This window comes from Andrographis paniculata, unplaced genomic scaffold (assembly GCF_009805555.1).
Source record: "Andrographis paniculata isolate CXL003 unplaced genomic scaffold, ASM980555v1 Contig59END, whole genome shotgun sequence".
In the NCBI taxonomy this organism is placed as follows: domain Eukaryota; kingdom Viridiplantae; phylum Streptophyta; class Magnoliopsida; order Lamiales; family Acanthaceae; genus Andrographis; species Andrographis paniculata.
The window spans coordinates 4,410,607-4,437,975 of record NW_026137594.1 but is presented as its reverse complement, the minus strand read 5'-3'; the positions used below and the strand labels follow the sequence as shown (position 1 = coordinate 4,437,975).

Sequence of the window (27,369 nt, the reverse complement as noted above, 5' to 3'; positions counted from 1 at the left end):
TTGTAAAAAAAATTTCAAATTTTGTCGATATTGTTCGGGTATGATCGAATCCGGGTATAATTGGATCCAACCATGTGTATTCGAGTCAAGTCTCGGATCCGGCTGGACCGGACGCATGGCATCTGCGTCTGCACACATTGTTATTAATTAGGGAAAACTATGCCTTAATAATTATTTGAAACTGGAACTGAAACCCCACAAATCCAAAGCCAAATCTCTCTCTCTCTCATATATTATTATCAATCAAATTACAATAATAATTTACTTCTGGCAGAGTTAAATATTAGCAACAGATTAACACAAAATTTCCTTTTTCACATCATATAATGTTGTAGAAACATCGATTCAATCCTTGCCATAGATAAAGACATAACTAATGTGACAAGCACAAACTACTTGTATATTGTTAAGTGATTGCAATGTCGAAAACTGAATCGAATCTCTTACAAATTTGCCCATGCTGATGATCATGAAGAACCCCCAAAGACCTGAAACCAGTAAAAGAAATTTCATTTAGCAGCAATCCAACCCAAATGATAGAAGAGACATTAAACAATAACAGGCGCGTAGGTTTTCAGAGAAAGACAGACCCCAGCCAGAATATCCCTCGACAGCTGACCCTTATCATCTCCGGCATTTTTACCCTCAACTGGTTTCTTCTGAGGATACTGCCGAATAACTTTCGGTGCCAATTCAACTTTTTGCTTCTGCATAAATAAATAAACATCACAACAATACTATTATCATTCCAAGAATATTTACTGGTCAAAGAATTGGCCAGAAAGAAGATCATCCATCAGCAAAGATCATTGTAATCAGCAAGAGTTTAACTTAGCTTAGCTTAAATCCTTTTGGGATGTAGAAGGATAACAAAATGAAGGCAGTAAATGGCGAATAAATACATCAGAGTATGAATAAAAGATTACCTTCTTTAATCGTTCTTCTATTTTACTCAAAGCTTTAGATTGATCAACTTTTGAGAGGTAGAAGTCTCGCTCTCTTTTCGCAGCAGAGAGCTCCAGGGCCAGCTTTTGTTCCCGAATGGCATTCTTGAATGCTGAAAATAGAATTTAAAAATATATCAGGTCAATTCTGCTTATGAAAGTTAGACACCACCACCAGACATATTGAATCATGTACCGGTCTCTTCAGTAAGATCATCCCATTTGAATTTGCTCAAGTATTTGATATTCCAAAGGTCGTAGTAAAATGATGATCGTTTCTTTCCACCTGAAAGACAGAGTGAAACTTGTTAAGTTACAGTACTTTCAAGAATGCGAAAGAAAGCCAAAAAAAATGAAAAAAGAAAAAAAAAAAAAAAAGCTTGAACAATTCTCCCCTACAATGAAAATTACAAAATCCTCCAGCTCTTAAGGAAAATGCAAGTCTGTGGCTAAATGACTTAACACCTAAACGTAGTATATGGAATCAATTCTAATAAAAAAAAAAAAAACCCACTAATCGTCTTCTGAATAATTAACAAAATCAATACAAACACTATATATTGGATCATATAAATTAGGGCTATCAAACATCCTAGAGTATTTTCACATTAAGTTGTTCGTCAACAACTCTGCCTACCAACAATATATCACTCACGATTTAACAAGTAAGCTTCAGCAGAGTGTATATATGCTTGTTTGAAGAAGTGAAAAAGACATGGAATAAATAAGTCAAATTTATGTAGGATTATATTGGTTTCTAGGTTCCGGTCTATTCACCATACCGATTTGTTCCCCATTTAACATCTTTGCAACTCTCTTGGCAACTTTCTTGTCTGTGAACTCAACCCACCTGCATGGAGAAAAACACAATCAAAACTCGGCAAACCAACACATCTAATAACTAATTGAATCAAATGAGAGAAACAGTTCCAGGTTCTTGAACACAAATTCTTCTAGGCAAGTTCCAACAAAGAGAAGTATTGTGATTATATATTGCTATGAGAAGGAGTTCGAGAATACAAACAAACCCAATAAGCATACCCCTCTGAGAATTCCTGTCCTCTGAATCCCCCGGCTTTCTTCCGTCGCACTTGTGCTGCAGGATCTACATTAAAGAAGAAGGCATAGCCAAAAGGTCAAACAAACCAAACCAACCTACTAAGGGTTTGTTTAATTGTTTTTGTTTCGTATACACAGTTTCGCAAATTTATAGTGTAATATCCAAAACCATAATATCCAGAGCTTATTTTCATGGAAACCATCAAACTATACACTATTCTATATACAAAACCAAATTCACATCCAAAATAATCCAAAGCACAAATAAATACACGCCATTAATAACATACTTTCAATAGGGAATAAGCTTATGTAAGAGCGCAGGATTCTATCAAACAATCAAGTAGATACAACACACAATGCTAAAATCATAAGCAGGAAACTATAACTACAAGAATCCACCACCTTCGGGAGTGAGATAGATCCTTTGAATTTCTCCATACTGGGATAGAAGCTGTCGAAGCTTCAAGGGATTCATGTGCGGAGGGACACGACTTAAATAGCAAACACCTCGCTTGTCCGCTTTTTCAGCCTCTTTCTGTAGCCGCCTCTTTCTTTTCTCTTTCCGTTTCTCTGTCTGCTCGGCTTCGCTGATCCTGGTACCATCTGCATCAGACACATTCGGCCTCTTCCTCTCCAATTCTTCCTCCGACATTGCACGCTACCCCAACCCCAAATTCAATACAATATGCGAGCAAAATACTATTCAGCTTGCTAATAAAAAATATTGCTTGAATAGTGTACTTTCAGGAACCTATCAAACCAAAACTCGACTTCTAATCTAAACAATTCCCCCTTTTTCTTGGATAGTTTTGATTCTCTTCGTAAATTTCTAAAACTAACCTGATATATTACTTAATCGCCGGCGAGAGCAGCAACAGTAGAAGGAGAACAAGAAAGATGAGGAAGAAGGGCACGGCGCGGCGGCGGCTGTAGGGATTTGTGTATGGTTTTTTTTTTTTTTTTTAATTTAATTTAAAATAGTATACATCTATATTTTTATTTAATTATATTTATTTATCTATTTTTATATAAAGTGAGTGCATGACTAAAGGATGAGTAAAATCGGCAGGGGTAGTTTTGGGAATTCAGTTTTTATGCTCTGGCGAAAGGCTAACCTGATTGGCTGCAAGAAACAGCTCAGCCAATAAAAATCCTCCCAACAAAGACTTATTCCATTTTCACTTCACAATTCACGGCTCTCTTCTCCTTCCCACGCAGAAGCCGAGGACACCGCGCGGCTCGCACTCCCAGAGGGGAACTTGGGGCTGTGTTCTCCTCGATTCGAAGCGTGAGTAAGGCGGTCTAAGTTCGATTTTAGAGTCACATCTAATCAATCCGGAAGCAAGCTGGTGTATGCTGTTCCGTTTCCGACGCTTCGTCTTTCTTGAATTTGTATAGATACAGAGGACGAGGCGGAGGAAATCAAGGACACGCGGAAAAGAGGGTGAATTCGGTTGACTCGTTTCTTGCATTTGGTTGATTGGCTGGCATTATTGGATCTGGGAGGATTGGGGTTTCAGCTTCTCGGTGATTTCATTGGTGTTTTTCGTTTGGGGAAGTAATGAATCTAAAGAGTGATACAGTCCGCACGCCTCGGTTGCTCAAGTATGTGTTGATTGGGCTCATGGTGTTTCTTGGATTACTTTGTCTCTACAATGGCTCGCTGTTCTCCATTGCTTTGCCCCGCGCCGATGAATCGTTCGACGATGGAGTTGACCCGGTCACCGGACGCTATGTCGCGAAAAAGGATTTCGATGAATTGTTCGAGGATGAAGAGCACAATCTCGATATCATGAAAACCATCCCGGTAAGTCATTTTGGTACCGATTTGGAATCAGTTTAGGGTTGCAATCGTCGACTTTATGGACTTAATTTCTCACATTTTTCTAGGTCTGTGATTTGAGGCATTCGGAGCTGATTCCATGCCTGGATAGGAATTTGATATACCAAATGAAAGTAAAGGTTAATTTGAGCTTAATGGAGCACTATGAAAGGCATTGCCCACCACAGGAGCGTCGTTACAATTGCCTTATCCCTCCGCCCATTGGCTACAAGGTTTATCTGTTTTCTTTGCTCTCTTTTTCACCGATGCAAGTTTTGTACCAACCACCATGTGAAGATTTTGGGTTGTTGGAATTTCGAATCATTCTTTACTGGATTGGAGTAGTTTTGGCTAGTTGTTGTCCCTCATTTGATTTGGATAATAAGTAAGATATGAATGCAATGCTTTTACTTTCCTGGGGCCCTTTAATGGAGTGATGATGCATGTGGTATATGACATATACTTATTGCCATTCACTGTGTTAGTTTTGATTCCAATTGAATTCTCTGTTAGAAATCCAGATCCCAGTTAGATGGCCTGCCAGTCGGGACCAAGTTTGGAAGGCAAACATACCCCACACACATCTTGCGCAGGAGAAGTCAGATCAGAACTGGATGATTGTGGATGGGGAGAAGATAAAGTTCCCGGGGGGTGGTACTCATTTCCATAAAGGGGCAGACAAATACATTGCGGCTATAGCCGGGGTGCGTTGCTCGCCTTATGATTGCTTGACTTTTCAATGTGATATATGATTGTTGAAACATTTCTGCTTTGTCTAGATGCTTAAATTTCCTGGTGAAAGGCTCGACAATGGTGGCCGTATACGGAATGTTCTTGATGTGGGCTGTGGGGTTGCAAGTTTTGGAGCATATCTCCTACCTCTAAACATAATAGCCATGTCGTTAGCTCCTAATGATGTCCACGAGAATCAAATACAGTTTGCATTAGAAAGGGGTATTCCCGCTACTTTGGGAGTGTTGGCCACTAAAAGACTGCCATATCCCAGCAGGTCTTTCGAGTTGGCTCATTGTTCTCGTTGCCGGATTGATTGGCTCCAGAGGGACGGAATTCTTTTGTTGGAACTGGACAGATTGCTTAGACCTGGAGGCTATTTTGTTTATTCATCCCCAGAAGCTTATGCACAAGATGCAGAGAATCGAAGAATATGGAGTTCAATGTATGATCTTTTGAGAAGAATGTGCTGGAGAGTTGTTTCAAGGAGAGATCAAACAGTGATATGGGCAAAGCCACTGAGCAACAGTTGCTATATGAAAAGGCGTCCTCGGACTCTCCCACTTCTGTGTAGCTCTGATGACGATCCCGATGCAGCGTGGAACGTACCGATGAAGACGTGCATCACTCCATATTCCGCAAGTGCGTACCCTCCTCCTCACAAACAATTTATTTAAGTATCAGTGTTGACAATTTTTTCGATGATTCAAGTTATGCCATTGATAGATGATAAGCTCACAGTATCTCTAATCGCTCGTTTTTTCAACGGCAGAAATGCATCGGGAGAGGTGGAGCGGACTGAAGCCATGGCCGCAGAGGCTCATCGCAGCTCCACCGCGTTTGGAAGAGATTGGCGTAAGCGTTGAGGAATTTCACAAAGACACGGTAAGAAGACTCGCAATCCCATCTTGGCCGAGAAACTGCATTATTGATTAGTTATCGAGGTGTGCGTTGATGTTGTGCAGAATACATGGCACGACAGAGTGATCGGGTACTGGAGGCAAATGAAATCCGTCACACATTCCAACTCCTTCAGAAACATTATGGATATGAACTCGAACCTTGGGGGGTTCGCCGCAGCTCTAAATGACAAGGATGTTTGGGTGATGAACGTCGCTCCTGTCAACGCATCAGCAAGACTGAAGATTGTCTACGATCGAGGCTTCATCGGAACAGTTCATGACTGGTATGATGATGCACATCACAGCACAACCACTTGTTCCAATATTCATTCCAAGTTGATTATACTTTCTGATATTACAGGTGCGAGTCATTCTCAACGTACCCTCGAACATACGACCTCCTTCACGCCTGGTCAGTCTTCTCCGAAATTGAGGAAAGAGGTTGCAGCGTGGAGGATCTGCTGATAGAAATGGATAGAATAGTGCGGCCGGAAGGTTTCATCATCGTTAGAGACAAACCTTCCGTCGTAAATTACATTCGCAGGCACTTGGCTTCGATGAAGTGGGACAAATGGTCTTCCGAGGTGGAGCCTAGCGCCGATGCTCTGTCGGGAACTGAAGAACGAGTTCTCATCGCAAGAAAATCACTATGGGAAGAAGATATGTGAGTGTTGTGTACACACAAGTTTTATGTTTGGTGTAGTAATTACTAATAGGTTGGAGGGGTGCTGTTCTCGATGACATACGGTTTGTTAGCTTTTTGGGATACATGTTGTCACTGATTTGTTTGTCAAAGGTATAAATACTTTTTTCATGGAGGGCCCTTTTTCATTCATTCATATGTAAGAAACATCATCAAAGTAAACTACAAGCGTGTGTTTGTTGGGGCTTGAATTTTGTATTGAAATTTGAATAATAAAAAATTTGAATTGAAATAGTAATATAATATAATATAAATAAATATTGATATAATATTTTAAATATAAAATTAATTTTTAGTATAATATTAAGTGATTTTATACAATTATTTTTACTCTATATATAAAAAAATATATATTTGTAATTTTATGGATTTAAAAATTGAGATTTTTAGAAAGGGCCACTAAGAGATTGGACGCACGAAGAGTCACAGTTTTAAAAGTATATTAAAAATGAAAAATTATATACTAGATTTGATACTCATAGGAAAATTTTTTTGTGTAGATAGTACAAATCCCTAGCAATCCTTCAAACAAACACCACCTTAATATTACCTCCAAAACAAGAAGAAGATTTTTTTATTTTATTTTTCATATTATGATGCGTCTGCCTACAGACAAAATCACTTAACAAGGTAATCAGTAAACACAAACAAATTCTTGAAAATTTGAAAAGTTACACACAAAAAAATGCCTTGAACATTTTTCCTTGGAATGACTTAAGTCCTCACCTTTCATATGTATTTTTACTTTTGCTATGATGATGCATCATCGGTCTTCCTTTTCTTCTTCCTCGAGGCAAAGGAACTAGGTCCGATTTCAAGTGTCATTCGCTTAGTCCTGCATATCCGAAAAAGTTTTTAATTTTCTTCAGAAAAATGATTGCTTTTAGCCTATAACTTCATGGATATTGCGAAACATTATTGAGGGTCACTACTATAAAGCCATAAACAGCAGTAATACAACTTGACATACCGGTTAGAAAGGTCATTGTCTTCATGTTTATCGCTTTCAATTCCTGTACAGAAAGTGTCATTATAAGTTCAAAATAAAACTATAGTGTAGAATCAGCTCCAAAAGTCATGGCAAGTATATTATCAAAACCAAAATTTAGCAGCAGCCATTAATCTAAGTACTTCCATAAGACCGTCAAGTCTAAAGCAGAACAAACTTAAATTTTTAAAACTGAAACTAAACCTTCATCACCACCGTTGTCATCATTGTCGTTCACTGGTTCAGAGTCAGGATCAGAGCCCCATCGATCGCCCCCATCATCATTATCCCATCGTTCCCCTACAGGAGGCATCCAAAATTCGGTTTCATCATCCGATTCACTGCTTTTTCCAGCAGAATCCCTTACATTGTTGATAATTTCATCAATATTTTCCTCTTTCTTAGCCTTATTCTTCTTCTTCTTCTTCTTGATTTTCCCTTCATCCTTCTTCTCAGGTGTTCCGTTCGGCATTTCTTTTTCAGCCTCCTTTTTCTCTGTTGCATCAACAGCAGCATCTCAAACATGTTCAAATCACCATCAAACCCATTCTTTTTTTCTTATTTATGTATTCTCAATTCAAAAGCTGACAAGGACAATGAAAAAATAAACAAACCTAACATGTTGAGAAAACGCTTCCCATTGATATGCTTCCATATATGCTCTTCCCACTTATTTATTGTAACTCCGGTTAATTTGCAGATCAACTTAGAACTGCAATACCAACAAAAAACCACACACATGTATATAAATCCTTACAACTATTCAATAAAAATTAATAACATTTGGCATATATTCTTTCTCATCCATCATAAAACCTCAGCTATATTATGGAAACACATTCGTTATGCATACAAATTAAGAACAATCCAACATATCTTGCCATTCTTCCCTTGACTGGCTATGGCCAAAACCTTTCTCCACACAAGTTCCCATTACACAGACAATCGAAAGTTCACAATTTCCTAATGAAAGATAGAGAAATTACCGTGAAGCTGGGTCCTGCTTAAACATGTTGAGTGGAGGCCTATTGCGAGCTAGGGCGAAATCAATAAGACCCAACCGACAGTGCTTGGACTCGGCGTACGAGTCTCTAGCGTGAGCCGGCATCTCGTGGCCTGTTTCCACACATCTGAAACGGCCATTCTCCAGCTGCTCAAACGTCGGCGCGCCTAGTAAATTGTGCCCTTCCATTTGCTCGCCGGACTTCGTGTTTCCTTCTCCTTTATGCTTCCCCATTGCACGTACCCTATTCTGTTTAGGGCAAGCAGTTTCTGTAACTGAACCCAATCAGATATGATTTGTATGTAGTTCACAACAAAAAAATCAAACAATCGTGAAATTTGCTGCACACGCCTTTAGCTAGAAGGGAATGGGAAGGACTGAATCGGCTGTAGGAGACATAGCCAGCCCAAGAAGAAACGATCAGGACAGCAAATTAGGGTTTAGGCAAGCAGTTTTCTGAGCTAATGCGACTTCAGGTGTCGCTAGAATTTAAAAACACGAGTTTCTTATAAGTGGGCCTCCACTAGAGTTGAGAATAAAATAAAAGAATGGGCCTATTTATACACTACTGGGCCAGATATTCAATAAGGGTCCGTTTTCGGCCCATTATATAAAGCAAAAAACGGCGCCAGAATAATTGGCTTATGTCGGAGAATTGATCGATCAATTCAGACTCAGGGCACGTTTCCGGCGTGATAGATTTAGCTTTTCCGGCTTTCTCCCCAAAATGGCGAAAAGTAGAGCAACGGACTCCTTCATGCTTTTCTTTTCATCCAGTATTAAATTGCTCCACTACGATGATCATCGATTCTATGAAAAGAACAATGGCGGATGCAAGAGCTACTGTGTTTGTTGCTGCTGTTTTACTTTCTGTGATCTCAGGTATTAATGGAAGTTCAGCTCCCGCAGCCTCGCGCTGCAATTTCCCTGCAATTTACAACTTCGGCGATTCAAATTCTGATACTGGTGCAATATCAGCAGCATTTTGGCCGATTCCTCCGCCGTATGGTGTAACCTATTTTCGAAAGCCTTCAGGAAGACACTCCGATGGCCGTCTTATCATAGACTTCATTGGTATGAGTGGAATTTTAATTATTCAAGTGTGTGTTATGGACGTATGCGCGTATATTGTGCTTACATGTGTTTGATGAAATGTCTCTGCAGCGGAACGGTTAAGGCTGCCGCTTTTGAGCTCCTATCTCGATTCCATAGGCACAGATTTTCGGCATGGCGCAAATTTTGCTACCGCAGGATCGCCCATTCGTAGGCAGAACGAAACGATAATGGATGGCGTGAGTCCATTCTCACTGGATATTCAAACTTCGCAGTTTGCTCAATTCAAAGATCGGACCACTGAACTACATCGTCATGGTGATTGATCCTAAACGACGCGTAAATCAAAATTTTATTTTCTTACAGAGAAACAATAGTGATTGTTCTGTTTGTGTTTCTCCAATTAATTTCAGCTGCAAGGTATTGTGATACAATGACACTCCCAAACCCTAAGGAATTCTCCAGGGCTCTCTATACCCTTGACATTGGCCAGAATGACCTCGTTGTTGGTTTCAGGAAGCTGACTATGCCTCAAATTAAGGCTCAAATTCCTGATATTATTAATCAGTTTGCTGCTGCCGTTGTTGTAAGTTAATATCTGTGACAAACTATATATAGTTTCCTTCTTTGATCCTCTAAGTTGTTGGCTGAATATATTCTGAATCATACATACATTTCCAGAATTTGTACCAAAAAGGGTCAAGAGCTTTCTGGATTCACAATACGGGACCCATTGGATGTTTGCCAGGAACAAGAATGTATTTCAGAAGCAAACAGCCTGGACTTTTCGACAGCCATGGATGCATCAGAGGTCACAATGCCATTGCTCTTGAGTTCAACCGGCAGCTCAAAGCTCGGGTCGCATTGCTCAGGGCTCACCTTCGTCATGCTTCCCTTGTCTACGTCGACATCTACTCTGCTAAATATCACTTGATAAGCAATGCCAAAGTCTATGGTCAGGATAGAGAAACCAATTAACCTATGTCTTTTGTTAATTGATCTTGACGAAATGCTGCTAAGTAGTGGTTAATTTATTTGTCTATTATGTAAATGATAAATATACAGGATTCGATGACCCGATGAAGATATGCTGTGGGCATCACAAGGACAACGTGCACGTATGGTGCGGACAGAGAGTGAGGATCAACGGGACGGAGGTGGTTGGGACGGCGTGCAGCGCGCCACGGACATGCATAAGCTGGGATGGGGTTCACTACAGCGAAGCAGCTAATGAATGGATTGCCACGCGCATCCTTAACGGGTCCTATTCTGATCCCCCTCTGCCCATATCTAATGCATGTTCTTAAGAACACTATACAAAAAAAGAGAGCATGTCCTCTTCTTTTTCAAATGAAATTGCAATGGAAATTATTAACTATTCCCTAAATTTGTGAATTTATTTTCGTTACGACGCCATTGTTAAAGTTGACAAAATTAATAATAATTTATAGGACAACCTGATGCCTGTGGTAGTGGGCAGTTTAGTTGTCTGACCATTGAAATTGAATGCTTGTTAATTACACTATGCAGTGATTATAAAATGCATTGTTGTTAATTATACTCGGCATTCATCACCAGAAAGAAATAAGACTTGTTTGAGATTGTATCTGGAATTGTTGTGGTGATTGAAATCATATTTTGATCAAGCACCCATCCATGTTTTGAATCTTGAAAATTTTCATGTACTTATCTCTAGTTTGAGCAGAGCTGTTAACGAGTCAAGCCGAGCTAAATTTTAAATGTTTGTTAATATTTGCGAACAAGACTCGTGTTCGTTCGTTAAGCTTTCGAGTTCGGCTTGTTAAGAATTTTTGTTGTTTAAATCGTTTTCATGTTTGACTCGAGTAAGCTCGTTCAAGTTCGTTCAAAGCTCGCATGTCTTACTTTTTTTTATTTATATATAAATTAAAAAGAATTTTAAAATTATTTTATTATATGTATATATAATATTTATAATAAATATTATTATTTAAACGAACGTTCGCGAACAAAGTTCAGACTCGATCGTTAACCATACGAGCTTGTTTCTATTGTTTGACTCGGCTCGTTAATGTTCGCGAACGAGTTTTAATCGAGCCGAATTCATGAACAACTCGGTTCGGTTCATTTAACAACTCTAAATTTGAGTATGACTGTTATGTACAGTTTGCTTAACGATTTTCATATATTTGATCATATAACCTTTTAGAAAGACAATTAATTAACTAAAATAGAAGTGGATAGAAAGGGGTTGTGTAGTTCTTGAGTCAGGTTACTTACATTGAGAGAGAGTGCACTAGGCATAGATAGAAAGAACACTCCCATCCCAGGTAGGTAGGTAGGTAGCTTTTTACAAAATAAATATAGTAATCATGTCATGTCATGTCATGTAATAAATGACTATATATATATATATATATTATATGTATGTATCTATTTTTATTACTGTCGATATCCTTCTGGAAGTGGAACGACCCTGTGGAAAGGCACAGATCGTTGTGGCATAGATCCATCCTCTTCATCATCATCAAATTCCAGAATGTAACTGTACAGACCAAACAAAACAAAACAAAACATTATCCTCACCTCAATCTGCTCTTTCTTAACCAACTACAAATCACACTAGTGTATTTAAAGCTCTGCTACTTACTCATCAATCTTCCTCTACAGATTGGGACAAGAGTGTCACCAGCATAGCATTCATTCATTGTGTTGTATTGCAGCAAATGGATCAATCAATGGTAAGTTTCACATTAACAAACCAACAAAAATTAATAGCAAATCATAAGAATAAGAATAAGAATACCTTTCGACCCTGGACAACAGTTGCTTTATAGAGTGCAGTGGTTTCTGGATAAACAGCCAATACATGCGTTCCACGAGGAAAGTCGGGGACACTCGACAGATCACTCCGCTTCGGAAAAGGTATAATATGAGACATTGGCAGGTTGTATTTTCTGGAACCACAAAACACCCAAAATCAAATCAATTATACACAACATTTGATACTGAAAATATAATAATAATAATATGAGGGAAGAAGCAAGTTCCAACTTCTGCCCAGTGCCATCCTCGTCGTCGCCCGGTTCCTCATCCAACACTTCAAACCTACAATCCAACAAAAAGTATTCAGACATTATCTTTCAATGAGAAACTACCAAAGGAATTGATTGTTTGCTATTCGAAAACATCAACATATAGAAAAAAAAAAAAAAAAAAAAAAAAAAAAAAAAAAAACACCTACAGTCTTGTTTCCTTGTCAAAATGGATCACTTTAACAACAAACCATTCATCCTTTCCTGCATCGTCCTGACTCACCTTTGCAGCCACCTAAACATTAAAACAACATTTATAAACAGAATCATCAACAGCTACGCAATGCAAGTCTCTGATCAAAGAGTGTAAGTTGAATACACCACACCACACCATACCTGTTCACCCTTCAAATTTGCAAGTGAGTCGAGGCTGTTTCTAGCAGAAGCAGACTGCCTCGGGGCTTCCAAATCGGCCTTCATCCTCCTCTTCTTCGGCTCACCAGCTTCTGTCATTAATGAACGAAAATTACATTGACAAGTAAAAAACATGAAATTTGAGTCAACATCATATAAGCACAAAACATGATCACGTTTTGCAGTTGTGCTAAGTGCTACCCAGAAAAATAACTAAATATACTTGACATAGATCCACACCTATCCTTCTTCGTTGTCCTGCAGTTCCAGAAGGCATCAGTGCATCCAGTTGTCCTAATAATTGACTGGAGATACTGCAAATCCAAATAAACCATGAGATATCCTATCTGCAGTTGAGTATCTCTCTCTTTATCCTTATCTAGCAGTGTTTCCAACTTGAAGGTACAAGTCTTGCTTGGATTTGGATTTTTAAAAGTGATATGAAGAAACCAGAAAACCATTAGCACCTATCACAATCAGATTACAAGATCCAAACATACGTCATTTCATTCTCTGATAGCTCTTTTGCTTGAGTGTATAACACCTTGAGCCGATACAGTGAATTATCACCTGGCTTGTCAACCACCTCTGGAGCTGCATTCACCAAAAATGGAGGTTAAATGTTGAAAGATTATAACAACAGTAACTTGTCAAGAATCTATCACCTAAACATATCTTCTTACTGATTTACAGGGAGCCTTAATCAATCCAAATAATAGCAAACATGTCCAGAGATCATGAAACTATTCTATTCTATACATTAGGGTTTGCAAAAAAATCAGAAATATCAGTCAGTTGGGGTAGAGGTAGAAAATAAATCCACACTATTGCACATCTCCACGAACAAAACTCAACTGAAACAGAATGAAAAGAAAAAAATAAGATTCCCCCAACAATTTAGATGAATAAGGAAAGATATAACATAAGGTTAATCAGATTAACCAAACAATATTACGCCAATATCAAGAAAAAAAGAGGGTCAGTCGCGTCTACACTCATCCTGAATGAGGATTGCGTAATTACTAAAGAACAATGAAGCATGTTTTAATAATATTATATATATATATATATATATATATAAGGAATCTAAAGAGATCTTCTTGATTCTTGAACGGCTGCTTCAGGACAATCGTATAATTAAATGCATTTAGACTAGTTCAACAAACAAAATTGACAATTGTCAAGTCAATGTAGAATGGCTCCAAAACTCTCAATTTATGTAGCCATCGAGATAGCCAACAACACTACGGCCATAAAACATTTGTCACTCATGAGCAGAAACCAGAGAAATAAATAAATTAAAATTAAAAACAAATCACGAGGTTTAATCGAACAATCAAGAAAAGACAAACTCAATAATTCTGATCACCGACTACAATGAGAATGAAATACAGAGCGATAACAGTTGTCGTCGCGACTCACTGGATTGCAGCTTCTTGTGCAACTTGTTGATCTCAATCAACACGTCCTCCTGCTCCTTCCTCAGCCGATCGAGCTCCTTCGAGTTCTCGAGGATTCCTGCAATGTCCGGCGTCGACATCGTGAGATCGATCGCGCAAGTTCGAATCCGAGATCGAGGAAGTTAACGAATCTAATCAGACACATTCATTCAGGAATCAAGATTCAGAATTGAATCGAATTGCATTTCTTCCGACGAATCAAAGGCAGATTTAGTTGGGTGGGGAGGCAATGAACTTAGGGCGGGTCAAACTTAAAGGGTAATTTGGAAGTATGTATGTAACTTGGGGAGGCCACGTGGCTCCCGCATGGTTTTTCTCGCTTACCCTTAATGGCCCAACCAAATGGGCTCTGAGGCCTAATAATAAAGCCCATTAATAACCCAATAGCTAAGAACTCATAGTTCGTGTAATGTGATAATTGAAGCCCAAATTTGAAGTTAATGGGCCTGTTGTTTAGCCCAATAGGGCCCAATTATAAATGTGGATAGGCCCAAATAACCTCTTAGTGGATTTTTAGCCCATCATATAGGTCCAATATGACAACATTATTATAAATGGGCTAATTTTTACGCAATCCAAAATTTGAATCAATCGAGCAAATCCATGGCGGTCTGGAAGAAGATGGAAGAAGACAAGGGAACGACAAGCTCGGTCAGGTTGGCCTGCAGCAAGCAAGCAAGCTTCTGTTTGAATAAGACAAGTAGGGAAGAAAGTGCCCATCCAAATACACAGAAAGAAGTTTCAAAAATTGACATTTCGTTTCATGTAAGAGGTAAGATTTTTACAATGGAAGAACAGTCTTCTGAGCCTGAATTGAATAGCTAGCTTCATCGTTGTCCATTCGTCTCCGTGTGGTTTTTTACTTAATTTATATTCGACGCTGGGCTCCACAGTTTTCCTGTGTCTTTAATTTATTTACTAGTGGTTTACCAATTTCTCATCATTGGTCCTTGTTAAATTGCTGCTATTTGAGCTTTCAAAAGCCTTTTTAGGCTTTGAGTGCTTCCTTTTCGTCTCTCATTTCATCATCAGCAGAAGCAGCTTCATCATTTGCTGCCAATAATTTGTTTTTGAGCATCAGATTTGTTGACTCGATTCAAAATTCTTCCAAAAAGGTGAGATTCACTTCTCATTTTCCACTTTGTTGAATCTTGTAAACTTTTTCAGCTTCGATAAAATTGAATTTCCTTGATTTGGTCCTTCCAACTTCTTAATGATCAGAGACTTGAAGTGAAAGCATTTGGAGGTGATTTAAGTTTCTGCATCTTTGACCTACTCAAACATCTACAGCAAGCTACCTCATTATTAGGTGATCTTATAATTGCCATTGATGGGATTCAATCTTTAAGACAAGCATGTTTCGAATATATACATTTTTAAATCACTGAGTCCAAAATGATGTTTGGTAGTCGAATTCCTGTCCAGCGAGCAGATTTCTTGTTTACCACCTTCTGGATCTTGGGTTGGGTGGTACTGTTAGAAATACACTGTATGATTCTTGAAGAAATGCAAACGTGAGAGGTGCTGGTACGTATTGTATGTGAACTGAGAATATCTTCTGCAAGTATTGTGATCAAAATGGCCACTCCCAGGCGAAGATCCACACTTTCAAAGTTTGTTTCCACTTCCACATCTCTCATTATTTCTTAAATCTGAATTACTTGAATCATTGCATTGAATTGCATTTGTATATCAATGATTTCTGTGTTTACTTTGTTGTAGCAGCAGCACCTGGCATGTGAGGAGGACAAATGAATGGATGAGGTTAATTCTTACAACGTCTGTAGGGATTATATTCGGCTTCTTTTTGGGTCTATCTTTCCCCAAGCTTTCATTGACAAAGGCAGGACTTTACTCGTCTAAGTCATTTCATTTCACCTAGAACTCAATTTGTTGGTGCAATGCTTCAGTCTCGTTCCATTGGATTGATTTTATGCTTTTCCAGGTCAGTCTGTCGTCCAACATATTTCCCTCCATTGATCTTGCATACATGGAGGATAAGTACTCGGGTATCTCCACCCAGGCAGTGTTAAATGTATTGTCTTCTCTTAGAGGTCGACGGGGCCTATCGCCCAAGTCTAATGACACTAAGGTGAACCATTATCCTGATCTAAATCGAGTCAATAACTTGAGCATGCGAGATGTTCATCTTCCTATTGCAATTCATGTTTCTTTACTGTAAAGGAATATTTATGTGCAGATTTGGGTCCCAAACAATCCTCGAGGTGCTGAGAGACTACCACCCGGTATCATTGTACCTGAGTCTGATTTATACACTCGCAGATTATGGGGTCTTCCTAGTGAGGTGTGTATATTTCGACAAAATCACATGGTTGCATTGTTCTAACTTGAGTGACTCAATATCCCGGTAGAGGGAACTTTGCCTTATTACAATAAGTTGGAGAATAAAATCAGCCTTATGGTTAATACATTGAGATTGTGTATCTTTTTCCCCCCAATTTCTGAAAATTTCCCCACTTAAATTGTGTATCTTTTTCCCTTTGATTTCTGAAGAAACTGGTTTTCCATTTCAGGACCTAATTGTGAAGCCAAGATATCTCATCACTTTTACAGTTGGCTATGATCAGAAAAATAACATTGATGCAGCTGTAAAGAAGGTAATTTGAAATTGCTGTACACTTCTCTTGGCTTTGGCTGTGCTTTTGTTGCTCGGTAGTTGGTTGACAGAGTTTTACAGTTGACAGAAAACTTCATGATATTATTGTTTCACTATGATGGTCGAACGAGCGAATGGGATGAATTCGAGTGGTCCAAACGGGCTATCCATGTGAGTGTTCGGAAGCAGACTAAATGGTAATTGTAGTGATCAGTTTACTCCTCTCACATTCATGATTTATGATGGAATGAATGAATGCTTAGTTCATCTTGTTAGGTGGTATGCAAAACGATTCTTGCATCCAGACATTGTAGCACCCTATGACTATATATTCATTTGGGATGAAGATCTAGGTGTCGACAATTTCGACCCAGAGGAGTGAGTCAAAACAACTTATGTTCTCGAACGATATACGAATAAGCTGTGTTGGATAAAATAAAATAGAAAAAAAGCTTTCTGAAATGGTATTCCATGGCAGATACATCAAACTAGTGAAGAAACATGGCCTGGATATTTCGCAGCCAGGATTGTCCCCGGACAGTGGAATGACATGGCAGATGACAAAGAGACGAGAAGACACTGAAGTCCACAAGTACAGACAAGAATGTTCACTTGCTTTCATCTGCATAAGTTCTTCGACACACAGTTCTGGTGACATTTTTACTTCCACAGGGACACCGAGGAACGGCCAGGCTGGTGCACTGATCCTCATTTGCCGCCCTGCGCAGCGTATGCACATGATTTAGCTATTACATATATATACCTTAGCATGAGTAGTTTAACTTGAACCTATCAGGATCTAATATTTGCAGTTTTGTCGAGATCATGGCCCCAGTGTTTTCACGGGAAGCATGGCGATGCGTGTGGCACATGATTCAGGTATCGACAACACAACTCTTTTACATATATGCAACAATATCTGAGATATTACTTTGAATGCTACTGCAGAATGACTTAGTCCATGGATGGGGACTGGATTTTGCTCTCCGAAAATGTGTTGAGGTTATCTTCTAGTCTCCACACCTAAAAACAAAAAATCCATGTTCATGTATAGTAAGTACCTCTTTGTACTAAATGATGCCTTTGTCGAAAGCAGCCGGCGCATGAGAAGATAGGAGTGGTTGATTCTCAATGGATAGTGCACCAAACTGTGCCTTCACTCGGAAATCAGGTATTCTCTCCCAGCTGGCTCATCGATCTATTCTTCTGAATGACAAGGTAATATCTTCATGTTTCTAACAGGGGCAGGCGGAGAAAGGCAAGGCGCCATGGGAGGGGGTGCGCGAGAGGTGTAGGAATGAATGGAGTATGTTTCAGGATCGCCTGGCCGGGGCCGAGAAAGCTTATTTTCAGGCTTTGGGTATTGACATTCCTGCCACAAATTTTTCTACATTTCCTTAGTCTTGGGAGTCTTGTTATTGCACTTATCAGTTGATATGTTAGTTCTGATTTTATATATATATATATAGTGTGTGTTGTATTTGGTGGTTAGCTGTGCCTCTTTTAGGGTTGCTTTGGGTTAAACATTTCAAATGTGAAGTGGAAACCATTGGCATTGTTGATTAAGGAAGTGAGTGAGTGAGTTCAGTTGTGTTTCATTTACATCATTACATGTACATAAAGAATCATTTTCTTGTCAAAGCAGGAAATATAACTTAACCAACAAAAACTGTGTGACAAATGATTCCGAATGAAAATGTTGACAGAATTTGAATCAATAATTGAAGCTGCTACATGTACCCTTTGGTGATTTGTTCTTCCAATTCTTGGAACTCCCAGGCGTCGTCGGCTGAATATTCTCCTAGGAAAAACGAAGCATACACAGAATAAGTCGATTATTGTAGAATTAGTGAAAGCAAAAAGGTTCGCTAATGCCTGTTGCTTTCGACAAACAAGCAGAATTGTGAAACGAGTGTATGTGTGTTTATTTTCTTGGAACCAAACGGGCATATGATATATTTCAACTTTGATTGCAAGAGTATCAGCTTCGCTACGAATGGGAAATGAATAAGCGGTGAGAACATCTGTAGTAATGGGGCTTTACCTATTGAATCTCGCCGTAAAGCAGTCAGATGGGCACAGCTGTAACAATCGAAGCAAAGAAGCAGCCAAAGAAAAGGTTATGAGTTATTTCTCCAATAAAAACATCAACTGTTCAAACATAATATGCCAAAATTACGTAGCGATGAGTGGATGATTCACAAGATCAAAAAAATCATGTTAGCTACACTACCTGCCTAGAGCCTTCCCGAAATCAGCACAAAGGGACCGCACATAAGTTCCCTTCGAGCAAATCACCCGGAAAATCACATTTTGCCTGCAAATAAGTAGTAGAAATTGGGTGATCAGAAAGCAGCCATTTAAACAAATGAATGCAGTGGAACAATAAATGGCTAATGATGATAACATAACATCCAGAGAAGTATTAATGAAAAAACGAGAGAAGGCACAATTCATTCAAGAACCAAATTGCCATGGCAAAGGGTTCAAAGTTATTGACATTCCACAGGCTATAGCACAATAGAAGAGAGAAATGAAAAGCAATTGATAAGCATTCCCCTAGAAAAACATCACTGATAGTGTTTCATAACCTAAAAGAGAAAAAGACAAGTCCAGGATAGATATAGTTATTTAACATGGATAAGTGTGGACGAATGGCAGATTGGTCATTGGTGTCACGGGTATCGTCGCCTAGGAAATATTTGAACATCCCCTTTTATAATTGTTGGGAATTCTCATTAATTGTTCATATAGTATAACATATTGCAATTATAACCAGGGAAAATAACCAACGGATGGAGATTCTTGACTAGTTGGGTAGAAATATCAAGAATATATTCACTATGCTTATACCATGCACTAAATATTGACACCAACACAAAATTCAAGATTATCCGTAGTTTAATTCATTCAAAACGGACGTGACTTGGAGATGAATCATGCTAGAGAAATGCCAACAGTTCATAGCCAAAACACACATAAGCATAATTCACCAGATTTTAATAATAGAATTGCAGACAACCTGTCATCTAAACTTCGCTCAACCTCGAAACTGAAGATTGAAATCCGTCTTGGTGAGAGTTCAATGGTTTCTCCTTTTCTAGCCTTTTCATACATCCTCTCTCCACCAACCTATCATACATAGAAAGTACAGAGTTGAGAGTTGAAAACCATAAGTGCCTCAAAATGGAAAGTGAGTCATATTCTAAGTTGCTGAATTTTCAATGATGTATGCTCCACAATTCATGACTTTCTTCAACAGAGTTATTTCCGCAACTTCATGAATGCGGCACATGAGCAATAAACTATGCCTTGAATCCAGCGCCTTGTCCTAAAACTAACTATAATACTTACAGCTAGAGTAGCATGTATCTATGAGAAAACAGAGCTAGAAACTATGGTCGCAGAAATTTTTACTTTGATAGCAGAGAACATCGGGGGGACTTGATATATTTCTCCACAAAAGGATGCTGTAGCTTTCTTTATATCCTCATCCTTGATGTGTTCCCAAGGCTCCCGTTGGATAACCTGAATAGTTAATTTCATAGTATTCACTTGGTTAGGTAAGTTAAAGGCCAACATGTGCCTTGTAATAATAAAGAACTCAAACCAAGAGCCTCAAATACAAAGAAGGTACTATTTTTCAATTTATTTTTTTTTTCAGGAAAATGAACACACAGGTGAATCAGCATCCAAGGTTGAGGTTGCTTCTCCTAATCGAAAGATTCCGCTATATCCCTTTATCATGCCTTGATATCTGCGGAAAGTATAACAAAGCTTCACTATATTTGCTAAGGTATAAAGAAACTATTATCAAAACAGAACACAAGATTATCTAAGACATGGTAGAGAAAACTTGAGTTAGAGAGATATAATATATAACCCAAATTTTCCCTAAGAAAAACTGCAGAGATATCCATAACAGGCTACCTGTCGACCACCTTTGTAGCTTTACCAATACATACAATCAATAAACCAGTTGCCATAGGATCTAGTGTTCCGGCATGGCCAACCTGCAAAAGACAAGTTTCTCTTTGAAAATACATTCAAAATAAAGCAAGGCTGAAATCATCCAGTTTTGAGGTTATGTATAACCTTTTTCACTTTGACAAGACGACGCAACTTCCCACAAACAGTAAATGATGTCCAGCCTGTTAACATTTGCTCTTAGCTGTGAAAATCACTCCATAATAAATCTGGTTATACTAACACTAACAAAAGCAGGAAATGCAAAAACACCTTTCACTCAAAATCAAATAGATATAAGTCTACTACTCCACTCAAAAGCAATTGTTTCAAAAACCTACCCACACCTTCAAAATATATTCAACATCTACATAACAATTACATCACAGATTATTATTATTAATTAGCAATATAACAAGCTATGATCCCTTTTTGTTTTTCCAAAACTAGCAATGTTGGCCACTTGAAGTTCCAGTCCCAATCATCTTGATGATAAAATCCATACTCATAGCTCAAATACCACAAGAAACTGTCTAATGAATCCTAGTCCATAAATTCCTGAATGCACTGAAACATTAGGGCAAAGAAATTGACCTTTAGGTTTATTCACCAAAACCACAGTGCCATTGGGACCATCCCATTTGGGAGGAAGCCCAACACTCCTTGTTGAAAGAAAAGGCTCTGAAAATGCAACATCTCCATCTTTTTCATTGGGGAATTTCTTCAAACACTTGAAGAAGTCCTCCACTTTCTTCTCAGCCACATCTCCAACCTTGATATCCTTCTTTTCCTTCTCACTCTCATCAAAGAACACCATCCTCCGATCACCATCATCATCATCATTTATTGCCACTCCTTTATTCTCTACTTCTTTTTTCCCCTTCTTCGCATTCGATTCCCCTGGCTGGAGAAATGCCTTGTCGAAACACTGATCGGGGAAATACTTCTTCTCCAATTGATAAACCATGCGGTAATGCTTGTTTTTCTCCCACGGGTACGCAAATGTGTCGTAGAAGTACAACTCTTCCTCCCTGTGGAACACCGTGCGCGGCTCCACCACTTCCTGCTTCAGCTCGATGAAATCACTCTCGCCCCGCCGCGACCGGCCGTTCTCATCATCCGACTCAGATTCGCCGTACATCCTCTTCCTCCTTTTGTTGTAATACTTTCTCTTAGCCTTGTCCATGACCGCTTTACTTTCTGAATCCTCCTTACTCGACAGCTTCTTATCTACCCATTCCTCGAAGCCCATACCCGAGTCGGGTTCAGAATCCTGCAATTGCGACTTCGGTGGCGGTCGGAGACGGCGGGAGGGTACCGGAGCTGGTGGATTGAGGGGGCGGGAGACAATCATTTCGTACTGGAGCGGATACCGTGTGGCGGTGGATAAGACTCTTGCGCAATTGAGATTGGCCGGCAGGGAGTAGAAGGGAAGGAAGCGCGAGGGCGTTGTTGGAGAGGCATACAGAGACATTGAGCGGCGGAGGTGGAGGAGCAGATGTAGGTGCGGCGACTTCGCCATTGAAATGGCAGTGCTTGCCTCCCACTGAATCTTGAACCCCGTCTGCATAATATTTATACATATATGTACGATGAATGTGTCTCTTGAAATGGATTAAAAAAAAAGGGACACTAATACAGTAATACTATCGAATTTTCGGCCAATAACCATCTCCAACAAAATTGATAGTGGGATGGAAATGGTTAGTATATTGGAAAACAAAATTGATAACAAATTATTCTAAGGAATATAAGGGTGTGTTTGTTTTGGGGTTTGGATTTTGAGTTGGGATTTGAATAGTAAAAATTTTGAATTTGAATAGTTGTATGGTGTGATATAAATAGGTGTTGATGTGATGTTTTGAATGTAAAATTAATTTTTAGTATAATATAAAAAATAAAAAATAGGTGTTTGATTTGATATTTTTGGAAAAAAAAATAGGATGAACAGTGAAAATCTAATTCAATCTTCCAAACAAACACACTCTTATATTTTTATTATTTGAACGTGTGATCTCACAAATTCAATCTCCACACCACCGGGGCCCTCATGGGATGAGACAAGATTAATTACACAATGCATCAGTCATAAAATCATATCATATATCAAATCATATATAGGTAAAATTGTTAATAACTCCTTTGTAATTTTGAAATTTAGTGTAAAATCTCCTTATACTTTAAAAATTGCATGAAAACCTAAACTTTCCTTGTGTGAAGAGAAAATGATTTTCTATCTGTATGTTTTTTTGCATGGCAGGGTTTTCATACGATATTTTTAAAAGTATAGGGTGTCATGCAATTTTTTAAAGTAAAATAAGAATTTACGCTGAGTTTTGAAACCACAAAGGGGTTTCATGCAATATTTTTTAAAGTACAAGGGGTGTCATACAATTTTTAAAGTAAATGAGATATTTACGGATTTTCGAAACTACAAGGAGTTATGGACAATTTTGTCATATATATATATATACTAGAACACGCATTTGTGCGGTATACCGCGTGACTATTCTATAATGTAATGTAGTGAAACATTATTTATTTAATATATAAACTATAAAACAAAAATACAATCGAATTATTTGCGCTCAGGTCGGTTGGTCAGGTCAGTTGGTCGTCGGTCGGTTGGTCTGGTCGGTTGGTTAGGTGGGTTGATTTGCCGTCGGATAGGCAGATCGGAAGGTCCTCGGCCGGTTGGTCTGGTCGGTTGGTCCTCGGTCGGATGATCAGGTCGGTTGGTTAGCGGTCGGATAGGCAGGTCGGAAGGTCCTCGGTCAGTTGGTCTGGTCGGTTGGTCCTCAGTCGGATGGTTAGCGGTCGGACAGACAGGTCTGATGGTCAGCAGGTCGGACAGACAGGTCTGATGGTCTGCGATCGGATAAAGTAGGTCGGCTGGTCTGCGGTCGAATAGGCAAGTCAGCTAGTCCACAGATGGATAGACAGGTCGCTTGGTGGGTGCAGCCAAGGAGTCTTTTGGTCTAGCGATTGGTCTCTAGATTGGTCGGTTGGGCTATTTGAGTTCTGGAACTGGTGGAGGCGTTTGGCAAGGCGGTCGATGTAACCGACCAGACGACGTTTCAAAACGTTTCGTCTTGGGCGGTTGACGATGGTTGCTGGCGACGGTTCCAAAACGTCTTTTCAAGCCAGTACAAAGGTGGGTTAAGGGCTAAATTGTTATTTTGAGAGGCATGATAGAATTTTCAAGTGGTAGAATCTCGTGTTTATAAGATATAATATATATATATATATAAAAGAGCTCAGTGTCCCCGCTATTCTAATATTTAGTTTTTCCTACAATCTCACAATTTTAATATTAATTTTGTTTTTTTTTTTTTAATTTTCTTTTTCTTTTTACAGTTTTTTACAATAGTAGAGTTACAATTTAGTTTTTTTAAGTGTGTTAGTTTGATTCATACTATTTTTATTAATTATGTTTTTTGAATTTTTGTATAGTTTTAAAATTGTTTTTTTTTTATTATTTTTTTTATGATAGAAGCAAACTTTTTATATTTGAGGAGATTGTCACCGAAAGTATAAGTCGATTTCTTGAAAGAATTATCCAATATTTCTTTATATCTATCGTATAAACTTTTTTAAGAATATTTCATATATATATATATTTATATAAAAGAGCTCAGTGTAGACGTCACTATTCTAATATTTCATTATTTTTTTACAATGGTGGAATTAACAATTCTTTTTAAATGTGTTAGTGTTTTATGGAGTGATTGTTAGGGAGAAGTAAATCTGAAACTAAATACATTTCTACTGTAAGTTTTTTTTATCTTCTAATAGAAAATTTTATTTCTTCCTCGTATTTTTACCGCTATTTGATTCATACTTATTTTTATTAATTTTAATTTTTTTGAAATTTTGTATAGTTTTTAAGTTGTGCTTTCTTTTTTTTTATATGATAGAAGCAAATTTTTTATACTTGAGGAGATTGTCACCGGGAGCATAAGTCGATTTCTTGAAATACTCCCTCCGTCCCAGTCCAAAGGGCCCTTTGGGATTTTGTAGTAGATTAAAAAAGAATAATATTTTATTAGTTAGTGGAAGTGCGTAAGAGGTTTGACATTTTTGTTCTTTGACTTTATGTAAAAAATAATTGTATTTGTAATGGTATGTTTGTAATTTAGGTAAAAGCTAAAAAATATTTTGGTATTGGTGTATGATTACTTTTACTAAAATAAGAAAGAGATACTTTGAAGGTAGACTGCCAAAAATGATAAAAATGGTACTTTGAGTTGGGACGAAGAGAGTAAGTTTTTTAATAATTTTTTTTTTTTTTGAATTTTTGTATAGTTTTTTTTTACACATGTTTTTTTATAGCATAAATAAGATCTGTATCTTTTAACATAAAGATTTTTTTTTCCTCATCTTTCATACTTATTTTTAAAAAAATTATAGAAAAATTATCCAATATTTCTTTACATCTATCGTAGGAATTGTTTTTAGAATATTTCATAGATATATATATATATGAGGACCTCATTATTCTAATATTTCACTATTTTTTTTACAATAGTAACAATTCTTTTTAAAATGTGTTAGTTTGTTATGAAGTGATTTTTACGGTAGAAATAAGATTTGAAACTAGATACATTTCTACCATAAGTGTTTTATCTTCTAATATAAAGTTTTATTTCTTCCTCATATTTTTACCTTATTTTTCCTATTTTATTCATACTCATTTTTATTAATTATATTTTATTATTTTTGTATAGTTTTTTAAGCTGTGTTTTTATGGTAGAAGCAAAATTTTTGTACGAGGAGATTTCCACTGGGAGCAGAAGTCGATTTCTTGAAATAAGTTTTTGAATAAATTTTTTTTGAATTTTTTGTAACGTGTCCAAAAGCTGACATGCCCGGCGCCTAGGCCACGCCCGCGTTGAGGCCCAAATCAGCCGTCCCTTGTGCGCAACACATCCAGGATATATCATACAATATAAGAGAATAATGCATAACACTTACCTGCACCAAGACATATGTCGTCAATCAACCGTATAGGACAAAGCCTCACATACATGAGACGAACTATGGCCGAGAACCTAAGGCAAGAATGTCAGCCCGTAACAATACTCCCCCAATTCAATTTCGCAAACGCCTTTGTGAGACACTATTCAAGTGCACTGACGTTGTTTCTTGCACCCTCAGTATGTCTCCGGCGTCACTCCGTTGACCCTCTTCTGCATACCCTCATTTTATGTGTTCACCAACAACCAACGAGATCTTTTGTCATAGACAACCCACATGTGGCCCATTCCACAACGCATCTCCACACACCATCCCGGACATCATTTGTTGCGGCTTGCACGATTTTCACCCGAATATCGTCCTTAACGTGATTTTTCCCTCACGAACAAAGCTCGGCTCTCTTGGCCCTCCAGCAACGTCGAACATACTCCCCCACCCTAGAAGTACTCCCTCTTTGGAATGTCAAATTCCCTTAGGACATGCTCATCCTTGATGTGCGACTGACATGCTCCTCCACTCAAGCAATTGCCCACTCGTTCGCTTTGTTCGCCAACAGTGTCAAAGGTCCACTCTAATATCATATGTAACGTGTCCGGAAGCTAACACGAATCAGAATTTTAAATTGTACCCTGGATTTGGTAACAGAAAGCTAACCCTTACTTATTATTTATTAATTAATTATTGGGTAAGTGGAGATTAAATTATGTGAATATTGATTGGTTTGAATATTGTAATCACATAACTGGTTGCTCACTGCTATTTTGATATATTGCGAGAATATCGTCGTTCGATCAAATTGTCAACATCATGGATGTTGTTGGAAATTCGAGAGTAGGCACATCCAGCGTCGACGTTTCTACTCTGTCGACAGGGGCTGGTCAGACAGAACAAAATATTATTTCGAGTGTGTCGATTTATGGCATTATAGATTGAAGAATACTAATCTAAATGCTATAAAATGATTAGTAAATTTCAATTTACTAAATATGAAAAAAAAAAAAAAAAAGAAGTAAAATACTCAAACTAAATGAGAAGTTTGTATGGAGGTAAAAACGACTATATTATTGTTTTATTCAATAAAATATAATATATATATACGAAGCCATTGGATTTAATTCACACTGATGTGTGTGTGTTTTTTTTTAAAAAAAAAATGCAAATTTGAGGTGGAAAAAAATCACCTTTATAAATGATTGCATAAGAAATTGCTACATTTACCTGTTAAGAGGTAATAGAGAAGCAATAATAATAACACAGTGAATCAGCTGAGATATAATATTAAGGCAGTTCGAAATTATTAGAGAAACAAATGTGTAGTTCTGTATGAAGAATTGTGCTGCATAATTCATCATACTTATCATAATCGAATGGCGTCACAAAACGCATGAATAAAATTCCACCAAAAAATAAGGATAAAACTCCTTATAAATTGTGAAAAGACAAGAAACCTTCATACAAATATTTAAAGTGTAGGGGTGTAAGTACCGTCTCTCAAAAAAATCACTGAGAAAGCGGTAGGTCGTGTAGAGTTAGTAAGAGTCTTGAGGTATTTAAAATATACTCTCGACTTTAGGCATACAATACACGAGATATCCTCCGGTACTTAAAGGGTACTTTGATGTTAACGGGATATCTGACGCGGAATATTCGTTGTCTACAAACGGATATGTCTTTATGACATGAGGTGAATCAATTTCGTGAAAGTCCACAAA

General features: G+C 38.0%; 7 protein-coding genes across 17 annotated transcripts; 3 read left to right on the top strand and 4 right to left on the bottom strand.

Annotated features, from left to right (window-relative positions):
* Positions 1 to 294: 294 nt before the first annotated feature.
* Positions 295 to 2,972, bottom strand: LOC127257789 (pre-rRNA-processing protein ESF2). Of its 2 annotated transcripts, XM_051284254.1 has the most exons (8): positions 2,847 to 2,972; positions 2,409 to 2,664; positions 1,986 to 2,049; positions 1,727 to 1,794; positions 1,141 to 1,230; positions 927 to 1,057; positions 591 to 707; positions 295 to 488 (listed from the first exon to the last, which is right to left on the bottom strand). In XM_051284254.1, the coding sequence occupies exons 2-8, from the start codon at positions 2,656 to 2,658 to the stop codon at positions 468 to 470; spliced, it is 741 nt and encodes a 246-aa protein (XP_051140211.1). In that variant the 5' UTR covers positions 2,659 to 2,664; positions 2,847 to 2,972; the 3' UTR covers positions 295 to 467. The 2 variants fall into 2 exon arrangements, with proteins under 2 accessions (XP_051140211.1, XP_051140212.1); XM_051284255.1 differs by having other exon boundaries at positions 2,409 to 2,965.
* Positions 2,973 to 3,174: 202 nt separating this feature from the next.
* LOC127258363 (probable methyltransferase PMT9) lies at positions 3,175 to 6,276 on the top strand. The gene is made up of 7 exons (XM_051285171.1): positions 3,175 to 3,813; positions 3,897 to 4,061; positions 4,350 to 4,532; positions 4,608 to 5,202; positions 5,333 to 5,445; positions 5,526 to 5,746; positions 5,824 to 6,276. The coding sequence occupies exons 1-7, from the start codon at positions 3,568 to 3,570 to the stop codon at positions 6,128 to 6,130; spliced, it is 1,830 nt and encodes a 609-aa protein (XP_051141128.1). The 5' UTR covers positions 3,175 to 3,567; the 3' UTR covers positions 6,131 to 6,276.
* A 629-nt stretch (positions 6,277 to 6,905) lies between these two features.
* LOC127257802 (uncharacterized) lies at positions 6,906 to 8,613 on the bottom strand. The gene is made up of 5 exons (XM_051284269.1): positions 8,140 to 8,613; positions 7,768 to 7,865; positions 7,358 to 7,648; positions 7,136 to 7,178; positions 6,906 to 7,000 (listed from the first exon to the last, which is right to left on the bottom strand). The coding sequence occupies exons 1-5, from the start codon at positions 8,388 to 8,390 to the stop codon at positions 6,916 to 6,918; spliced, it is 768 nt and encodes a 255-aa protein (XP_051140226.1). The 5' UTR covers positions 8,391 to 8,613; the 3' UTR covers positions 6,906 to 6,915.
* Positions 8,614 to 8,836: 223 nt separating this feature from the next.
* LOC127258408 (GDSL esterase/lipase At5g14450) lies at positions 8,837 to 10,657 on the top strand. 4 transcript variants are annotated; one of them, XM_051285239.1, is made up of 6 exons: positions 8,837 to 8,893; positions 9,039 to 9,230; positions 9,321 to 9,527; positions 9,623 to 9,795; positions 9,891 to 10,164; positions 10,275 to 10,657. In XM_051285239.1, exons 1-6 carry the CDS (start codon positions 8,884 to 8,886, stop codon positions 10,514 to 10,516), a joined length of 1,098 nt encoding a protein of 365 aa, XP_051141196.1. In that variant the 5' UTR covers positions 8,837 to 8,883; the 3' UTR covers positions 10,517 to 10,657. The 4 variants fall into 4 exon arrangements, with proteins under 4 accessions (XP_051141196.1, XP_051141198.1, XP_051141197.1 ...); XM_051285241.1 differs by having other exon boundaries at positions 8,851 to 9,038; positions 9,138 to 9,230; XM_051285240.1 differs by having other exon boundaries at positions 8,851 to 9,038; positions 9,135 to 9,230.
* Positions 10,658 to 11,409: 752 nt separating this feature from the next.
* Positions 11,410 to 14,347, bottom strand: LOC127257807 (SAGA-associated factor 29 homolog A-like). 2 transcript variants are annotated; one of them, XM_051284273.1, is made up of 9 exons: positions 14,060 to 14,347; positions 13,138 to 13,231; positions 12,878 to 12,951; positions 12,620 to 12,729; positions 12,433 to 12,518; positions 12,243 to 12,296; positions 11,995 to 12,145; positions 11,839 to 11,852; positions 11,410 to 11,733 (listed from the first exon to the last, which is right to left on the bottom strand). In XM_051284273.1, exons 1-9 carry the CDS (start codon positions 14,175 to 14,177, stop codon positions 11,631 to 11,633), a joined length of 804 nt encoding a protein of 267 aa, XP_051140230.1. In that variant the 5' UTR covers positions 14,178 to 14,347; the 3' UTR covers positions 11,410 to 11,630. The 2 variants fall into 2 exon arrangements, with proteins under 2 accessions (XP_051140230.1, XP_051140231.1); XM_051284274.1 differs by having other exon boundaries at positions 12,620 to 12,726.
* Positions 14,348 to 14,718: 371 nt separating this feature from the next.
* LOC127258089 (uncharacterized) lies at positions 14,719 to 18,301 on the top strand. Of its 6 annotated transcripts, XM_051284734.1 has the most exons (16): positions 14,719 to 14,869; positions 15,081 to 15,212; positions 15,319 to 15,406; positions 15,523 to 15,710; positions 15,820 to 15,940; positions 16,043 to 16,189; positions 16,298 to 16,402; positions 16,632 to 16,715; positions 16,796 to 16,911; positions 16,991 to 17,092; positions 17,193 to 17,306; positions 17,387 to 17,443; positions 17,527 to 17,593; positions 17,663 to 17,716; positions 17,811 to 17,885; positions 17,957 to 18,301. In XM_051284734.1, exons 4-16 carry the CDS (start codon positions 15,676 to 15,678, stop codon positions 18,113 to 18,115), a joined length of 1,236 nt encoding a protein of 411 aa, XP_051140691.1. In that variant the 5' UTR covers positions 14,719 to 14,869; positions 15,081 to 15,212; positions 15,319 to 15,406; positions 15,523 to 15,675; the 3' UTR covers positions 18,116 to 18,301. The 6 variants fall into 6 exon arrangements, with proteins under 6 accessions (XP_051140691.1, XP_051140695.1, XP_051140693.1 ...); XM_051284738.1 differs by having other exon boundaries at positions 14,719 to 15,212; positions 15,826 to 15,940; XM_051284736.1 differs by having other exon boundaries at positions 14,720 to 15,212; positions 15,530 to 15,710.
* Positions 18,290 to 22,250, bottom strand: LOC127258088 (uncharacterized). Its single transcript, XM_051284732.1, has 9 exons — positions 21,275 to 22,250; positions 20,810 to 20,865; positions 20,645 to 20,727; positions 20,393 to 20,471; positions 20,132 to 20,242; positions 19,737 to 19,846; positions 18,948 to 19,031; positions 18,759 to 18,796; positions 18,290 to 18,515 (listed from the first exon to the last, which is right to left on the bottom strand). The coding sequence occupies exons 1-9, from the start codon at positions 22,248 to 22,250 to the stop codon at positions 18,445 to 18,447; spliced, it is 1,608 nt and encodes a 535-aa protein (XP_051140689.1). The 3' UTR covers positions 18,290 to 18,444.
* Between the last annotated feature and the right edge of the window lie 5,119 nt (positions 22,251 to 27,369).

Coding starts and splice junctions, on each gene's coding strand:
- LOC127257789 (XM_051284254.1), bottom strand. CDS start 2,658: ATGTCGGAGGAAGAATTGGAGAGGAAGAGGCCGAATGTGTCTGATGCA. Junction 1,795..1,985: donor GGACAGGAATTCTCAGAGGG/GTATGCTTATTG, acceptor TTCTCCATGCAG/GTGGGTTGAGTTCACAGACA. Junction 1,231..1,726: donor GTTAAATGGGGAACAAATCG/GTATGGTGAATA, acceptor TCTGTCTTTCAG/GTGGAAAGAAACGATCATCA.
- LOC127258363 (XM_051285171.1), top strand. CDS start 3,568: ATGAATCTAAAGAGTGATACAGTCCGCACGCCTCGGTTGCTCAAGTAT. Junction 5,203..5,332: donor CATCACTCCATATTCCGCAA/GTGCGTACCCTC, acceptor TTTCAACGGCAG/AAATGCATCGGGAGAGGTGG. Junction 5,747..5,823: donor ATCGGAACAGTTCATGACTG/GTATGATGATGC, acceptor CTGATATTACAG/GTGCGAGTCATTCTCAACGT.
- LOC127257802 (XM_051284269.1), bottom strand. CDS start 8,390: ATGGGGAAGCATAAAGGAGAAGGAAACACGAAGTCCGGCGAGCAAATG. Junction 7,649..7,767: donor GCGTTTTCTCAACATGTTAG/GTTTGTTTATTT, acceptor TTGATGCAACAG/AGAAAAAGGAGGCTGAAAAA. Junction 7,001..7,135: donor GACAATGACCTTTCTAACCG/GTATGTCAAGTT, acceptor TCGGATATGCAG/GACTAAGCGAATGACACTTG.
- LOC127258408 (XM_051285238.1), top strand. CDS start 8,954: ATGATCATCGATTCTATGAAAAGAACAATGGCGGATGCAAGAGCTACT. Junction 9,231..9,320: donor TCTTATCATAGACTTCATTG/GTATGAGTGGAA, acceptor ATGTCTCTGCAG/CGGAACGGTTAAGGCTGCCG. Junction 10,165..10,274: donor AAGCAATGCCAAAGTCTATG/GTCAGGATAGAG, acceptor ATAAATATACAG/GATTCGATGACCCGATGAAG.
- LOC127257807 (XM_051284273.1), bottom strand. CDS start 14,177: ATGTCGACGCCGGACATTGCAGGAATCCTCGAGAACTCGAAGGAGCTC. Junction 12,519..12,619: donor CAAATTTGAAGGGTGAACAG/GTATGGTGTGGT, acceptor TTTAATGTTTAG/GTGGCTGCAAAGGTGAGTCA. Junction 12,297..12,432: donor TTTGACAAGGAAACAAGACT/GTAGGTGTTTTT, acceptor GTTGGATTGTAG/GTTTGAAGTGTTGGATGAGG.
- LOC127258089 (XM_051284734.1), top strand. CDS start 15,676: ATGGCCACTCCCAGGCGAAGATCCACACTTTCAAA. Junction 15,711..15,819: donor CGAAGATCCACACTTTCAAA/GTTTGTTTCCAC, acceptor ACTTTGTTGTAG/CAGCAGCACCTGGCATGTGA. Junction 17,594..17,662: donor GCGTGTGGCACATGATTCAG/GTATCGACAACA, acceptor ATGCTACTGCAG/AATGACTTAGTCCATGGATG.
- LOC127258088 (XM_051284732.1), bottom strand. CDS start 22,250: ATGCAGACGGGGTTCAAGATTCAGTGGGAGGCAAGCACTGCCATTTCA. Junction 19,032..19,736: donor GAGCGAAGTTTAGATGACAG/GTTGTCTGCAAT, acceptor ACTTATTTGCAG/GCAAAATGTGATTTTCCGGG. Junction 18,516..18,758: donor TTTACGGCGAGATTCAATAG/GTAAAGCCCCAT, acceptor CGTTTTTCCTAG/GAGAATATTCAGCCGACGAC.